Source organism: Lepus europaeus, chromosome 11 (genome assembly GCF_033115175.1).
Source record: "Lepus europaeus isolate LE1 chromosome 11, mLepTim1.pri, whole genome shotgun sequence".
Classification (NCBI taxonomy): Eukaryota; Metazoa; Chordata; class Mammalia; order Lagomorpha; family Leporidae; genus Lepus; species Lepus europaeus.
Window position 1 is genome coordinate 17,083,924 of NC_084837.1, and position 18,319 is coordinate 17,102,242.

General features: G+C 42.1%; 1 protein-coding gene across 1 annotated transcript in view; it reads right to left on the reverse strand.

The window, feature by feature from the left end:
* Positions 1–18,319, reverse strand: part of HERC2 (HECT and RLD domain containing E3 ubiquitin protein ligase 2) — a 230,098-nt gene that overhangs the window by 136,580 nt on the left and 75,199 nt on the right. The window contains 8 exon segments of the mRNA XM_062205025.1: positions 838–993; positions 1,984–2,168; positions 6,651–6,829; positions 7,565–7,689; positions 7,785–8,013; positions 12,115–12,315; positions 15,815–16,008; positions 17,319–17,570. Of these exon segments, the coding sequence (XP_062061009.1) occupies positions 838–993; positions 1,984–2,168; positions 6,651–6,829; positions 7,565–7,689; positions 7,785–8,013; positions 12,115–12,315; positions 15,815–16,008; positions 17,319–17,570 (1,521 nt within the window).

Below are 18,319 nucleotides of genomic sequence, written 5' to 3' on the forward strand. Positions count from 1 at the left end.
TTTGAGCCCCTGCACCAATGTAGGAGATATAGAGGAAGTTCCCGGCTCCTGGCTCCTGAATTCAGTCTGGCCCAACTCCAGCTGTTAGAGCCATCTGGGGAGTGAACCAGAAAAAGGAAGATCTATGTGTATGTGTGCATGTGCATATGTGTGTGTGTGTGTGTGTGATTCTGCCTTTCAAATAAAATAAATAAATTTAAAAAAAAAAAAAAAAGATACCACTTTGGGATGCTGGCATCACATATCAATCTGCCTGAGTTCGAATTCTGCTTTCTATTCCAGCTTCCTGCAAATGCACACACTAGGAAGAAGCAGGTGATGATTCAATTAGTTGGGTTCCTGCCACCCACGAGAGAGACTTAAATTACATTCCAGCTGCTGGCTTTGGCCTGGCCTGGCCTTGGCTATTGTAGGCTTTTAGAGAGTGAACCAGCATTTGGGAGCTCCCTCTGTCTCTAAAACAAATAAACCAATTAAACTTTTAAATAATAATGCTATAACCTTACAAAATTAACTATAAAAATACTAGGTAATATTGGAACCTATTAAGGCAACAAAAGGGGCAACTAATCTTTATTCTGTTGAAATAATCAAGTTGACCTCATTATGGAAGTGTTAACAGTGGTGGCATAAATCCAAACCATCAATTATATGTACTGTTATAGGACACCTACATCAGGTCGCTTACCAACAGAATTGCCAGCTACTAAAAAAGATAAAAGGGAAAAGACTAGAAAGCTTAAATTGTAGGAATTTCTAGCAGGAAAGAATACATCTGAGTTTTCATCAATCTCCTAACATAAATATGTATCCACAGACAAGAAGTAAGAATGGTACCGGTGAAGTCCCCTTCCACAATACAGGCCACCTCTGCGAAGTGCCGCCAGCTGGTAGAAGCAATGCTAGCTGCCACAGGCAGTATATCTCCAATGTGTGTACACAGAAGGGCTGTGTACTTTTTCAGCAAGGAACCAACACCCATCAGCTCAGGACCTTGAAGAAAGATTTAGAAAATTTTGTTTTCACTATTAAAAATGTACTCTGCAAACATCCTGACTCCCCTATTAGTCCACTCTCATGTGCACATCTTCTACGTATCATAAAGTTCTCAAACAGGAACCTGTCAACACTTAGTGCTTGGCACTTTTTATAACATGTAACCTGAGGGACATGAATTTGATTACATCAAATGTATACCTTGCACTAGACAGTACCTTTCTCAGATTATCAATTCACCAATTTGAATGTGAATGTTTCCATCATCAACAAGTGCCCAACTTTCTTCACAAAATAACTAAGTTATCTTAGCAAATGCTAGCTAAAAAATATTCACAGAATCAACAGACCTTTCCATCCTTGGCAGAGAAAGCTCAACTAAAGAGAGCCAGCCATTCCTTTGGGTGCTTGTCCAGAGGCACCACTCTTTCCTTAACATGTACAGTGCTGAACACTCGCATATCACTCTACAGCAACCCTCCAGGCACCCTCAGGGATCATTCCAGTGCTGCTGATGGGAAACCATTCACACCAGGAGATTTAGCCCAATGTCTAACAGTAGTCAGAGCTGTCACTGAAACTCAGCCTCATCCGGCGACGTCTCCTCCCTCTATATCCAGCTGGTTCCTCACAGGACACAGGAACAGTCTGTCCCTGTGAGTCCCCACACTGGGTCAAGTTCCGATGTTCCATAACCAGCATGTGGAACAAATCTGACAAACCTCCCGGAAAACTACAGTGAACATAAACAATGCCATGTCTGTTATATAGAGAATTTAAATGTTAGGACAATGAAACTAAAAATAGTGAGGAGTCCAATGCAGAAATATTTGACAAAAAAGGTGGCTGCCAAATGAAGCCCCTTAAATCAGAACAGTTAATAGTGCACAATCCACACACCTGAACATGAAGAACAGGCACGCCACAAAGCCTAAATATAAAGGCCCAAAATACCTATGAGACACTTTCCTATTTTAAGTAACTTACTAGAAATATCTGAGGTCTGACCAATATTTTCTCCTGGATAAAGTTTACTAATAAGTAAACGCTGAAAACGCAGTAACAAATCCAGCGAAGCAGATCTTTCACGAGTCTGCTGCTCAAAGTCCAGACATGATGAAATCCGACGGGCAACATCTTTCAATCTGGCTACAGTCTGAGAAGCAATGTTCCTAGGCAAGGGAAAAGAGGATTGCAAATTAAACCAGTTATTTCTGCTAAAGAGGAAAAACAAGGAGGACAATCATGACAAAGTTACTAATGGAAGCACAGATTCTTCATGCAGGTGACCTGCAGCTGACTTATCTCCCCAAATATATGTCAGGTGTATGGACAATAACCAGAACCTCAGTCAAGACTGAGCAAAGGAGCTCCAAAGACTCAAAAGATAGAACGTCCTTCTGCTTTTACAAATGTGCTCCTATTCAGCCCCATGAAATGGTCGAAAATCACAGATCTTGCTTTAAAAGAAATATTTCTGTAAAAACTCTTGAAAGGGAAAATAACTGGGTCACTATTTTTTATCCCAAGCTACATTTTAAATGTAGACATGATACTATTCTTAAAGAGGAGACTGTGTGCAGTGCTTCACCTACCTTACAATATGCCTTCAGTTACTACTCAAGGGAGGCACCAGGGTGGGCCATGTAGGGGGTACCCAGGGTTCAAAAGTAAAGGAAGCCCACAGCAGGTACAAACAGCCCTAGATAGGAATCAGGTCCTGAAAGAACAGGACAGCAAAGAATGAAGCAGTGGCTCCAGTCTCGGCTATATCATCTGACCTGAGCAATGAGCCATCAGCAGATGAGGAGAAATGAGAAGAAATGAGACCTACTGGAAGGTATAATTGGAATAGTGAATGTGTCTGGTTCATGAGCAAAATGTAAAGGAGTGCAGGGAAAACAAGACCAAGAAGCAGGGAGGGAACACTGCACAGAATGGACTGCCAGGCTTCCATAATGCTGAGATGAAAGAACAGAGGGCACAGGGGACATGTGACAAGACCTTGCCCTTAGGAGCAGTCCCAGCCCCAGGTGAATCAGGCCTGCTCACTGGCACTAAGAACAGAAAAGAACTGAGTGTTACTGGATACAGAATCTCAGCAAGGGGAAGAAGAGCTGAGAGAACCAGCACATGGTTCTAGAGCTACTGTCAAACCAGATCCATCCCACTGCCCCATCCTAACCAGGAATGCACAGCCAGGTGCACAAGACCTGGCACCAATGCCAAAAGGTCAACCTGCGGATCTCTGCACAATATCAAGGCCAAGGACATGCTTTTGACTGCATTTCCTTAAGTTTTAATGTCATAGCAGAGTTGCTGAGAAAAAAAAAAAATGTCGATCACACCTGCTCCATGGTTCACACCAGGAAATTCCAACAGCAGGAATGAGGACAGGAGCAGGCGAGGTTGGGAGAACCACAGCAACTCAACTCGTGCCCACACACTAAGAAGGAATAGCATGCCCTGTCACACACAACACAGACAAGCACGCTCTATGCTCTTCACAGCCATTCAACCTCTCCTTTCAGGGGAACTACCTGACAACCTGCCCTAACAATAGGCCTAGCACCTGGCATTGATGCTATGCTGAAGAAGCAAAGACAGTAATAAAATACAATTACATTTTTAAATAATTCCCTTAATATAGAACTCAAAACTACAATCAAAATGTATAATTTGGATGGAGTTCACAGATTACAAAAAGGTTATAGTTCTTTTGTTTTTTTTTTTCAAATATAAATGGTACTGTGGTTCCTCACCAACATAAGAATTACTCTCAAATCTGTTTTGCAGTTATTTTTAGAATCAACAATTTTTACAATCCAAGTTTCCCAAGGAATAAAGCACATGAAATGTCTCCAAAATCCTATTTTTGAACAACTACAGCAGCCAAGTCAACAACTCAAGTATCCTTCTACCACCAACACTTAATGTAAGAAAACAGAATGCCTAACAGAATGGCCATTTGTGCAAGCAGAGGGGGCATTTCACCTATGCTTATGGAAAGAGTCTGGATGCCAAAAAGCTTGGAACTGATAATGAATGACTCTTTTAAATTTTCCAAAATTTTTTAAAGTGATATGTATTTCAATCCTAAAGTTTTTGTTTTGTTATTTTTAAAATATGTACAACTTTATTGCAAATCTGCTGTGGAACCAATACGAGGCTCATGGGCCACTCAGACCAAAGACTCTCAGTAAAGATAGAGAAAACAACCTATGAGTTTGTCATAGAGCAGGGCTGTCCAACAGAAACATAAAATTAGTGGAGCCACAGTACTACTTTCATTTTGATCTGCTAATCTGCACTTAGAATGATAAAATGTACAGTTGAAAAAGTAGATTCAGGTGCTCAAGTTATTCCAAAAATACCTAAAAGCTTTCTAATAACTGATTTGGTATATAAGTATTTAATTAATAAAAATTATACAGTAGGGGCAGGCATTCAGTTCAGTGATTAAGTTGCCACTGGGGACACCTGCTCGATTCAAGTCCCAGCTACTCCACTTTCTGTCTGGCTTTTTGCTAACATCCATCGTGGGAGGCAGCAGATGATGACTAGTGATTGGGTCCCTCTCATCCACATGGGAAACCCAAACAGAGTTCCAGGCTCCTGGCTTCTTAGCCTGACCCAGCCCTATTATAGACATCTGGGGAGTGAACCAATGGATAGATCTCTCTGTCTGCCTTGCTGTTTCTCTTTCCCCTCTCTCTGTCTTACATATAAAATTAAAACAAGTTAATTTTTAAAATTAAATTTAAAAATTCAGTGTGTCAGCTACACTGGACACATTTCAAGCTGTAATCAGCAAACCATGACAAGTGACACCCAGACCAGACACTGCAGGTCTGGACAGGCAAAGCTGGTCTCCCCAGGCCCAGCCAGAGTCTGAATACAGGCTTCTCCAAGAAGAACTGTGGTAGAAACTCAACACTCATTCTCTGGAAAATATTTGCTTTAAATTTTATATAGGGGGCCGGCACCGTGGCTCACTTGGCTAATCCTCCACCTGCGGCACCGGCATCCCATATGGGTGCCAGGTTCTAGTCCCGGTTGTTCCTCTTCCAGTACAGCTCTCTGCTGTGGCCCGGGAGGGCAGTGGAGGATGTCCCAAGTGCTTGGGCCCCTGCACCCGCATGGAATACTAGGAAGAAGCACCTGGCTCCTGGCTTCGGATCGGCACAGCGCTGGCCATGATGGCCATTTGGGGAGTGAACCAACGGAAGGAAGACCTTTCTCTCTGTTTCTCTCTGTCACTGTCTAAAACTATACCTGTCAGGGGGAAAAAAAAAAACACCTCTATATAGAATTTACTTTTTTTTAAGATTGATTTACTTATTTGAAAGGCACAGAGAGAGGGAGAGGGAGTTCTTTCATCCACTGGTTCATTCCACAAATGGCCACAATGGCTGGAGCTGAGCTGATCCAAAGCCAGGAGCTAGGAGCTTCTTCTGGGTCTCCTACATGGGTACAGGGACCCAAGGACTTGAGTCATCTTCTATTGCATTCCCGGGCCATAGCAGAGGGCTTGATCAGAAGTGGAGCAGCCGAGACTTGAACCAGCACCCATACAGGATGCTGGCACTGTAGGCAGTGGCTTTACCCACTACACCACAGTGCCAGCCCCAGAACTTTATATTTTAACTATAAATCAATTAATGTCAATTTTCTCCTTTGATCCTTGATTAACTCTGTGAAACTAAACGTATCTCTTACTCTGACTTCCATACTCCAATGAACAGTAGTTCATCTGACAAATTAATACAAGTGGTCACAACCAAAATTGAAGAATAAATCCCAAGCTCAATCCACTACAACTATACTGATTTCAAACTGCTAAATAAAAGGTCAGAATGCATAAAATATTAAATGAGGGCAATAACCTCAGATTAGACAAAACAAAAATGAGAAAAACATTTTTCAAAAGTGTTTACCAAAATTGATGATAACAACTAGCTCTAAAACTTCCACTTTCAAAATTTTTCTGAGCGCCCACTAAATTTGGGCATTCTTGCTGTGGAGAGTGGGCCCAGTGCCACCAGGCCCACTCACCACTCCTCCACAGACAGGGCAGTAGAGCACCTGGTCTCCTGCTCAGTTCTTACTGCCTGAGCCAGCCCTCGAGGTCTTTACTTTCTCTGTGTGTACAGGATGTAACAAACCAGGAGCCCACACTCACATAAAGCAGTTTTGTTAAGCATCAGTGCAAATGTTTCTCATTTTCTAACTCATCTCATTCACAAATCACCTTACAAACTTTTTCACCTTTTTAAAAAATCTTACTTGAGAAGCAAAAGAGAAAAACAAAGTCAGTGTTCCTGACTACTGGTTCACTCCCCAATTGCCCCCATCTGTCTCTAACTCTGCACTTCAAATAAATAAAATAAATCTTAAAAAAAACTTTTTGCATATTTATTTCATTTTCCAATTTCCCTTCCAGGAAAATCTTTAAAATCTCCTCATATATTCCCAACCTCTCCTATAATATTTAAAAATCTATCTGCTCTTTACTTTAAAATCTATCCTAGGTAACTTTCTGAGTTTTTCTTCAACAGCCAAATACATGTTTGAGACATTCCCACTAGATTCACTATGTTAATATGAAAACCAATAACTACCTATTGAAATATAATACAGCTAATATTATTTACCTAAGAAGCTGTTGTATGAGCTGAACCAGAGGCAAACACTGTTTACCAGAAGATTCATAGATTCCCGTATTAATGAGGTCTTTATCCAATGGAGTCCTACTTCTATGAAACGTTGAGGCATTCACTTCTTGTTCATCAATTTCTTTTTCCTTCTGTGCTTCTTTTTTGGCTTCAATATCCTATAAATCATAAAACAGAAATTGGTGAGCACTGATCTCATCCCAGGCACGAAGGCATATTCGGCCACTGCCAGCCGTCCTGTTATGCAAGCGCTATCGCACATACCTGATAACACTGGCCCACATGCCCCCAACCAGAAACTCAGGATCAATTTCCAAAAAGATTACTCTTTCTATGGGCCTAAGGTCCAGGCTGCCACTACTGATGGTCTCCAGACTTCTGTGAAGCCCCCAAAATCTGTACCCTTGCTACTTGGTTCTCACAAAACACCCAGTGTGACCGGCCTCAGCCATATAGAGTCTATCCACTCTCTAAGAACAGGCAAGAGCTAGATTCTCACACTCACTGCTCAAATATAAATGGCAAAGCTACTTTGGGAAACCAAACACATGTATGTTCCCTAGGGCCCAGCAAATTCTACTCCAAACCATTTATCTTAGGAAATTATCTATACAATGAACAGGGTGTCTGTCAAATTCTCTGAAACACATATTTAAAGCGGGAGCAATTTTATCACACTCCAATAACATTTCAATAATGCTTCTTTAATCAGTAAGGCAGAAGAGTTTTCAATTAAAGAAAATACTTTGATGCCACTAAGTTTCAGGTTTTAGCTTCCTCAATAATTGTTGCAAGAGGTCATCATTGCTTCGTAAGTGAGCACAGTGCTTTCAATCTCAGCTCCCTGCCAAGTGACATGGCTCTCTCAGCTCCTTGTACTCCCAGTTCTGTACCTGGATTTCTGCAGTAATGGCTGCATTCAAGGCCGACTCCAGCCCGCCATCAGCCATCAGGCTGCCGACCAGAAGATCAATCATGAATCGACGACCTGGACTTATGTTTACTTCATTGCCTGAAACTGGAAAAGGAAGTGTTTTTTTGCCAAACTGAGTGAAGCACCATCCTCTCCTGGCACCCCACCTTCAGCCTACCCAGCTCCTCACCCAAGCCTACCTGCACAGGGCAGGAGAGCCGAGAGCGCCCGGGCCCGCTCCTCGGCAGTGGGCAGCAGCACGGACCAGCCGCTCTGCAGCACGGCCTGGGCAGCCGACTGCACGGTGCTCAGCACGCCTGCGCTGCTGGCCAGGGTTACCACAGTCTGCTTGAGGCTGTTCAGGAGGCCACTGCCCAGACCTAAACCAAGGAATTCCGGGTCAACCTGGTGACTAATGGCAGCATGCAACTGAAAAGAGAAAAACAATTTTCACTTAGAACCCCTAAAAGCAAACAGATTCAAAATCTTATTAAAGACTGAATGAAACGCAATTTTGAAGTGTTGTTTAAATAAACAAAATAACTTCTAAGCATATGTAGTTTTTACTTGACTTAAAAAGTCTAACCTACAGTAGTTGAGATTACATCCTAAGGTATTTCATAAGAGAAATGTTTTAACTCAGCCATGAATATGTATATGGAAAAGCTGAAGATCAATAGCGGGGACTAAACAATGTAGAAGCAGCAACTTCCACCCCTTTTCAGCAATCTGTACTAAACACAAAGGAATAGTAGATATGATAAAACCAAAAAGCTGTTGAAAATTAGATAGCCAAGCTGAGAGTATGCAAGAGAATCCTCAGTAACAAAACCAGAACTGACATAGAGAACACAGCAGAAGCCACAAGGTCCTGAGCTCTGAAAGCAGTGCTAAGTTGGCTTCAGAACAGTCTCCTAACTGCCCACACAACCCACTGAACCTGAGCTTCCTGCAGGAGGCTGTGGGCACTCAGGATCGCCTGCCTGACAGCCAGCCACAGCCAGAGGGTGATACACTGCCTGCACCAGGCTTTACGTAGAAAAATCCCAGAAGACATCAGAGACTCAGCCTGCCCCAGTAATTGATGTGAAATCAAATATACCCCTGGCCTGGGTACAGTTATGACAAGTCAGGGAATGAAAATCAGGACTGATCTAGAGCCTGCATGAAAACCCACAGAACCCCAGAGAGGCAAATGCACCTTCCACAGCCAAGGGTGAAGGGACACTAAAATGACCTCACAATGAAAAGGAGCAAGACACACTCTGTCAGAAGCCACAGAGCAAGAAGAAACATAAATGCACCAAGAAATGGTGGCAATTAAAAGCAACTGGAATGAATCCATGAAATAAGTACATGGAGGAGCAGACATTGAGCCTAGCAGTTAAGATGCCGACATTCCACAATAGAGTACTTGGTCTTGGTTCCCAGCCTCAGCTCCTAACTCCAGCTTCCAGTCAATGCACATCCTGGGAGCTAGCAGTGACGGCTCCAGTAACTGGGTTCCTTCCACTCACGTGGGAGACCGGATTACACTCCTAGCTCCTGGTGTTGGCCCAACTCTAGCCCTGCCCCAGCCATTGCCAACATTTAGAAAGTAAATAAATTGATGGGAGTTACTTCTCTCTCTCTCTCTCTCCAATAACTTTTTTTAAAAAACATATTCTAAAACTTTAATGCTGATCAAGGAAGGAACAGAAACCAGAACATGAGAATAAAATTAGTACAATGAAAGCCTCATGCGAAACTACATTCTAGTTATAAGAAAAACAAAAGGACAAAGCCCTCAGGATGGAGATGTGAACACTGGCCCAGGTCTCACTCCTGAGCCTCCGTGCACCCAGCAAAAGCCAGGCACGTGACTCAGCCTCTGTGTCTCCCTGTCTGGGCAACACAGATCAGGCTCCCATCTCCCAGAGCTGTTTCCTGGATTTACTTCGCCAATAGTTGTAAAGAATTCCCAGTGGTGCCTATCATTTCAGTATTTGTAAAGTAAACACACATCTCAATCCCAGGCTACAGCAAGCTAAAGGAAGGACTTGTGACTTGAGAGAATCAAACATAAGGAAGAACAGAAAGATAAAGATTTTTAAAAATATCAAAACTGTGATGCATGGGATGATGAAATGAGAAAATGCAACATATATCTAGCAGGCTTTCTTTAGGAGGAAAAGAAAATAAAAAGGAGAAAGCAATGTCAATAGTAAATAGTGAAAAATTTTCAAAACTTAATGGAAATCTCAAAGCTCAAACTGAATGAGAATTACAACCTGAAAATATAAATTTAAAAAATCCTCATCTGGACATTAGATGTGGCCCATTAAAATTACAAAACAAAGAAAAAATCTGAAAGGCAACCAAAAAGAAAGACAAATTCGCGACAAAGAAACAATGACACTAATGAGAGATGCTGGTAATTCACATCAACAATTTAAGTGGGAAGACAGAACATCTTCTAAGAACTGATAAAATAACAGGTAACCTAGAAAGCTAAGTTCTGTCAAATTATAGTAACAAAGGAGAAAGTAAAACAGCCTTTACTTTTCACAGACTCTGATGAAAAAAATGGACTGAAGGAAGAACCTCAGCAAGAAAGAAACAAGCTGAACCCAGGAGGGAGGGAACATAAACAAAACTGAAGACTACTTATCTGAGTAAACATGGTCTCTTACAAATGATTATGTTAATTAATTGGAAGGAAGTTAAAAAACCAATTCAATATCTCACCAATCCTGAGGGGCCAGCGTTGTGACACAGTGGGTTAGCCCACCACTTGTGATGCTGGAATCCCATATTGGAGCACCGGTTGGAGTCCCAGCTGCTCTGCTTCCAATCCAGCTTCCTGCTCATGTGCCTGGGAAAGCAGCAGAAGATGGCCCAAGTACTTAGGCCCCTGCCACCCATGTGGAAGACCCAGATGGAGTTCTGGGCTCCTGGCTTCAGCCTGGCCAACCCCTAGCTACTGTGGCCATTGGCAAGAAAACCAGCAGATGGAAGATATGTCTGTCTATCCCTCTCTCTCTCTCTCACTTTGCCTTTCAAATAAATAAAATGAATCTTAAAAAAAAATCAACAATCCTATTGTTTTCATGTCTTAACCTCAAAAATCAAAATACATCTTACAAACTGCCAATGTGGAAAGTTCTTTCAGAGGCAAAACAGCAGTGTGCCTTAGATCCAGTGCAATATGATATACCTGACAATCACAACTCTGAAGGTGGGAAGGGTGAATTTAGATGTAATGTACGCTATCAACCTTAATATTTTTCAGGAAAAGCAATATTGATTTACATAGAATTTCATGGAATTCACAACTTTTAAATTTTTTTAACAAAATTAGCCAGTAAAAGTTCAGATACTGAATTCAACATCTTGTGGCCAATTAAAGGAATCTGAAAAGAAAAATTTAAAGACTTGACTCATAAAGAAGTAATAAAGAACAAAAAAATTACAACAGAAGATTAAATTCAAATACATTAGTAATAATAATTGTAAAAGACTTCATCTATTGAATAAAGACTCCCAGAAAGGATTCTTTTTAAGAATCAGGCTGTATAGGCCAATGGAAAAAAAAGACTAAAATAGAACCTAGAGAAACAGAAAAAAAGCAATGAAAGAACATATGGCAGGCACCAGACAAATATGAACCAAAAGGAATCAAGCCTGAGACACACACAAAGTCATTCTCCATCGCATTATCCAGAACTGCCACATTACCACAAACCCTGAGAAGCAAACTCCTGGGTAGATCCCTAGAAAGAGTACAACAAACACACTGCTAAGAAGACTGCTCGAGGAAAGTAGGTTCCAAATCGCTACTAATTTGATGACTGCAACCAAACATGACATTCAGTTCTGTGCTTTCTAGAAACCAAGGCAAGAGGGAGAGCCATGATGGGGTACACAGAAGTCAATGGGTAACAAAAGGAAAAATAACTTTGTCAAGAAAAATGGTGCATCTGTCATTAAGTTACAAGATTTCCTACAAAGATAAAGAAAAATATGATAAAGATTTCAGCTACAGGCTTCCAAGGGAGGGAAAGAGGTGGGGAAGATCTTTTTACCTTATGTTTGGATGCTCAATGGGAACCTTCCCTGAGAGCACGTGAGGGTACTGCTGTGGGAACCAAGCTTACTGAGCAGAGCTGTCTCAGCCCAGAGGGAAGGCAGCACTGGTCTAGCAGCTGAGCTCTGCTTCCCTCTCAATCACCTAGTCATTGCTCCACATTCAACAACAGCCAATCCAGGCCTGCCTCCTCTGATGAACACCAACCAGCTGATTTTAGCAGAAAGAGCATGATCCATACACATTTTTACCTGCATGCAGAGAATGATTCCCAGGATATATACAACATAAACGGACCAACTTTTCTAAGCCTCTCATATATTACCCCATCATAACCTTACTTTAAAATATTCGTTAGTGGTTCACCTAACAAAAACCCCACCTTCAATATTGGTAAACATTCTTAAAGAATTCTAAAGGTACTCATAAATAGAACAAGCAGGAAGAAGGAAAATCAGTAACACCTGAAGTCGCAGAAGATTGAGCGTTGCCACAGCCATGCACTCCTTCTCCTGAGGTGGGGGCCAGTCCGCAGTGCCGTCCATTCCCTCGCTCACCTGCCGCAGCAGGAGATCCAGCTGCTCGAAAGTCATCGAGCAGATGTCCACCACAAAAGGGACACGGAGTCCAATGGACCACTCAGAACAAGACGACCAGGCAAAGCTCTGTGGAAGAAACACAAAAACCTAAATAAAACCTACCAATTCAGCTGTTCATCTGTTCCACAGGAGTAATCCACTATGAATGACAGAGATGCTCGGGTTATTTCTCATTTAGGACTCTAACAGCCCAAATGCATGCATACGTACATTCATGGCTGTCTAGCTCAGGTACTGCCAGCTTCCAATTTCTTTCCCATTTCATTAGCCCCAGTTCATTTTGTCACATACAGAAATAATAAAAAATGTATTTTAAAATATTTTCCATCTCAAAATTATTAATGCACATTAATGGACAGCTGTAAGAATCTCCATCCACTTGAAGTAGAATAGTAATTCTACACAGACAATGAAATGCTAGCTATATACACACTACCCTAGTAAGAGCAAAGTAAACAGCAAAAATGTAGAAGAAATGAAATATGCCAGCAATGAACCAGATCTAACTAGCATTTATAGAACACTTCACCCAACAATACTAAAAATACATGTTCTTTTGAAGTACACATAAAATGTTCACTAAAATAAAACAAATCCTGAACATAAAACAAATGTTAACACATTTAAAAGAACTGAAATTATATAGAGTTTGTTCTCCAGCCACGATACAATTAAACTATTAATCATTAACAGAAAAATCTGCAAACACTTCAAAAGTAAACAATACACTTAATAATCCACGAGTCAGAGGCAAGCACGTGGTGCAGCTGATTCAGCCACCGTTCGGGACACTGGCAGCCCACATTTAAGTGCTGGCTGAAGTCCTGGCTGTTAGCTTTCTGACCCAGCGTCATGCTAAGGCTAATGTGCCTGGGAAGGCAGTGGGTGATGATCCAAGTTCCTGGGTTCCTGCCACCCAGGTGGGAGACCTGGAGGGAGTTCCTGACTCCTAGCTTCAGCCAGACAGAGCCCTGGCTATCGCTGCAGGCATCTGGGGAGTGAAGTAGCAGATGGATGATTTCTCTCTCTCTCTCTCTCTCTCTCTCTCTCTCTGCCTCTAACTCTTTCAAATAAATAAACAAATGTTAAAAAGAAAGTCACGATTCAAAGACTAATTCTCCAGATAAATTAGAAAATATTTTGAACTTAACAAAAATGAAAACATATCAAAATTTGTAGGTGCAGTTAAAGCACTAAATAAAGGGAAATTTTCAGCATCAAATACTTATATAATTAAAAAGATCTAAAATCAACAATGTAAACTTCGAACTTAAGAAACCAGAAAAAGAATAAAGTAAACCCAAAAAAAGCTAAAGAGAAAAACAATAATGAAGATTAGAGCCCAAATCAATGAAACTGAAAGTTAAAAAAAAAAAAAAAAAGAAAATTAATGAAACTAAAAGATAGTTTTTTGAAAAGATAGACAAGGGGCTGGTGCTATGGAATACTGGGTAAAGCCCCCAGCTGTAGTGCTGGCATTCCATATGGTAGCCAATTTCAAGTCCCAGCTGTTCTACTTCTGATCCAGCTCCCTGCTAATGCACCTGGGAAAGCAGCAGAAGATGGTCCAAGTTCTTGGGTACCTGCACCCACAAGGGAGACTGGGAAGAGGTTCCTGGCTCCTAACTTTAGATGGACCCAGCTCTGGCTTTTGTAGCCATTTGGGGAGTGAATCAGCTGATGGAAGATCTGTCTCTCTCTGCCTCTGCCTCTCTGCAATTCTGCCTTTCAAATAAATAAATAAATCTTTAAAAAAAAGACAAAATTGACAAACTTGGGGTAGGCACTGTGGTACAACAGGTTAAGTTACCACCTGAGGCGCCAGCATTGCATATGTGTGCCAGTTCGAGTCCTGACTGCTGTACTTTTTTTTTTTTTTTTTTTTAATTTATTTGAGAGGTAGAGTTACAGACAGTGAGAGAGACAGACAGGGAGAAAAGGCTTCCTTCCGTTGGTTCACTCCCCAAATGGCCGCAATGGCCAGAGCTGCACCGATCCAAAGCCAGGAGCCAGGTGCTTCTTCCTGGTCTCCCATGCGGGTGCAGGGGCCCAAGCACTTGGGCATCTTCTACTGCTTTCCCAGGCCACAGCAGAGAGCTGGATTGGAAGAGGAGCAGCTGGGACTAGAACCGGTGCCCATATAGGATGCCAGCACTGTAGGTGGAGGATTAACCTACTGCGCTATGGCGCCAGCCCCTGCTCCACATCTGACCAGCTCCCTGCTAAAGCACCTGGGAAAGCAATGGAAGATGGTGCTTGGGCCCCTGCACCCATGTCGGTGTCCAGAAGAAGTTCCTGGCTCCTGGCTTTGGATCAGCCCAGCTGTGGCCACTGCAGCCATTTGAGGAGTAAACCAGCAGATAGAAGATCGCTCGCTCGCTCTCTCTCTCTCTCTAATTCTGCCTTTCAAATAAATAAATAAATCTTTTTAAAAATTGATAAACTTGTAGGAAAACTGACAAAGAAAAAAGATACACATTTAATCAGTATCAGGAAGAAAAGGGATTTCACAGCAGACCTTTCAGACTTAAAAAGGTTAGAAACAGAATACTAAGGAAAACTTTAGACACCAAAATTGGACAATTTAGACAAAATGGAACAATTCTTCAAGTGTCACAAACTAGGGAAACCTATGCAAGAAGAAAGAAAATCAGAATAGTTCTTTATCTATTTCTGAAACTGAATTGTAGTTAAAAATCTTTTAAGAAATCTCCAAGTTCAGAAAGATTCACAAATACTTACAGAAGAAATAACACTAATTCCACAGATTCCATTCTAGAAGAAACAAAACACTTAACTAAAACTTTTTATGAGGTCAACTTTATGCTGATATTAAGTCACACAAAAAGTACAAGGAAAGAAAACCACAAACCAACATCTCTGATGAACAATGACACAAAAATTCTCAACTAATTATTAATAAATCAAATCCAGCAATATACAAAAATAATAATATACTATGATCCAGTGAGGTTTATCTCAGTAATCCATTTCTTGGTCAATGTCAGTCAATGTATTCCACTATACTAATAGACTAAAGAAGGAAATTACTTGATGGTATCATTTAAGAAAGCATTGACAAATTTCAACAACCATTCAGGATTTAAAAAAAAAAAAATACCAAAAAGGTAGGAATTAAAAGAAACTGCCTTTTTCTGATAATAAGATATCTAAAAAAATAAATCCATGGCTAACAGCATAGTTGACAGTGAAAGACTGAATGCTTTCCTCCTACGTCAGAACAAGGCAAGGATGCCCACTTTCACTTCTATTCAATATCACATTGGAAGTTCTAGCCTGGGCTACGAGGGAAGAAGACACAGAAGGCATACAGATTGGAAAGGAAGAAATAAAACTGTCCTTATCTATGTACACACAGCCTAACTATCTAAGAAAAAAACCTCAAGGAAACTACAATGAAGCTCATAGCACCCTATACTGAGTTTAGTACAACTGCAAGACATAAGGAAAACACACAAAAATCAATGGTATTTCTATGCACTAGCAATGAATAACTGGAAATCAAAACTTCATAAAATAGCAAACCATACTACATACACAGTACCTGGGCAGGCCCACAAGCAATTCCAACTATGTGTTTTGTGTCCAGCCCTGGCAGTGCAGCAGGTTCTGGCTTGGTCACACGCAAGGTGTCAAAATGCTGGCACTGGTCGTTGCTCCCCCAGCTGTGGACCTCGCTGTCCTCAGTCAGAGCCAGGCAGTGGGTAGAGCCTGCGGCCACATCAATCACCTTCTTTCCTACGAGAAAAGAAGGATGTAGATGTAATGTAAAGCCTATGACTTCTATTGCAAAAGAGATTTACACCAGGTCACTCGGGTCAGAAGATACATTATTAACTTCTTCAGGACAATTCATTTCAGTATCAAACACAATCAGTACGGCTTTGATGGCCCCTAGTGCCTGTAGAAGAACATTACTCATAAGAGTGCCCTAAAAGCACTCTTCTTAATGTTCCCATTCTCTCTGCCCACACTGGTGGCCACACTACAAAGACACCTGCACTCACACTTTCATGCCTTTTCTTCCACCTAAGATGCAAGCTGGGCACCTCTGTGATAAGTCAAGCAGGATTCACCCACCAAGGATAAGTTCAAATCAGACCACACACCAGCTGAACCCAATCCCACCTCCCGCTTGTCCCTACAGCAGTGCACATCTATGGTCTCAGCAGTGTCTGCAGTGGAGGGGCACAGGACCTCACCAAGCAGACGCTACCCTCACTGAGTCCAGCTTGCTGAGTGATGAACTGATGCCTACCACAGAAAGAACTCTCCAATATCAGAAAACCTGAATAGGTTTCAAATTCAAGTTGGTGAGGATAATCCTAGGCTACTTTTTAATGTTGACAAATCACTCTCCAACTGTTATCTATACCCATCAAAACATCGGCAAAAGTTTCTAGTAACGGTCCATTCATAGTCTATGTGAGAGACCTGGATTGGAGTTCCAGGCTCCTGGATAAGGCCTGGCCCAGTCTCAAGCATTATGGCCATTTGGGGAGTGAACCAGCAGATAGAAGACGTCTCTCACTCGCTCGCTCTCGCTCTCTCTCTAACTCCACCTTTCAAATAAACAAATCTTTAAAAATAAACAAGAAAAAAAGTAATGTCAGGTTAGAAAAACAAAAATCTGCAATCTTTAAAGATTACTGGGGCCGGTGCCATGGCCCAATAGGCTAATCCTCCGGCCTGCGGCACCGGCACACCGGGTTCTAGTCCCGGTTGGGGCGCCGGATTCTGTCCCGGTTGCCCCTCTTCCAGGCCAGCTCTCTGCTGTGGCCCAGGAGTGCAGAGGAGGATGGCCCAAGTCCTTGGGCCCTGCACCCGCATGGGAGACCAGGAGAAGCACCTGGCTCCTGGCTTCGGATCAGCACGGTGCGCCGGTCGCAGCGCGCCGGCCGCAGCAGCCATTGGAGGGTGAACCAACGGTAAAGGAAGACCTTTCTCTCTGTCTCTCTCTCTCACTGTCCACTCTGCCTGTCAAAAAAAAAAAAAGATTACTGAAGTAACTACCCAAAAGGGTTCTGAAAATTTACATTTGCACTTACCTTGTAAGCCTTCCAAGAGTTTGGGGTAACGAACATGTTCTTCTGTTCCATGTCCAAGTCTCTGATTGTCACCTTTTCCCCAAGAATAAACTTGGCCATCTTTCGTCAAAGCAATAGAAAACTGACTTCCACAGCGGACTTTGACAACATCCAAATCTTGAAGCTTTTCTATCAGCTTTGGTGTTTTGCAGCCATCGCTACCACCTCTACCCAATTTTCCATAGTCACCATCTCCCCAAGACCACACTTGCCCTAAAAAAATGCAGATGTATTTATGTAAAAATAATTGTACATTTTAAAGGAAATTTTAAATGGCTGAAAAATAACATAACCAATAATGTACACAAATATAGACCACCAATGTACACAGTTAACACCACATAGACCAAAGGAAATCTAATTTATACTTCAGGTTGCTATGGAAGCGATTAAGAAAGGGAAAGAGATGGGATACGGGCTCTCCCTTGACTTGCATCCTCTGGTCTGCTTTAACAAAAACCAGGAGGAAAAGAAAGTTAGGCATCAGAAGCAATGGGTGGCAGGCCTATTAATGGCTGATCTGTACAGTGATCTGCCCTCAAGGAGACCCAACAGGCCAGTCCACTGCAGTGGCTTTCAATGTGGTAAGCCTGGGCTTCAGCAGAAGTCAGCTTGTGAAGAGCCCTGGCAGCTCTGCCAAGAGTTGGATCACTGGAAATGGACCTGCCCTGGAGTCGAAGGATGCCCAGGTCAGAGCCACAGATCTTATTGGCTCCAAGCTGAAAAGCCCTTCACTCAGCCCAACTTCCAAAGTGACCACTGCAGCTGAGGGGATGGTCAAGTAGGGTCAGGAACATTGCAGGCAGAACTGTAAATTTCTTGTTAGAGATGCCCCCTGCCTTTACCTGGCCAGCTCTCCTCCCAGCCCAGCCAAGTAATAAAAGTCAACAGAGTGCCTTCCCCTAGGAGGTTCACACCTCCCTTAGGATATACCCCATGTGAAGAGATAGATAGGTCTGGGC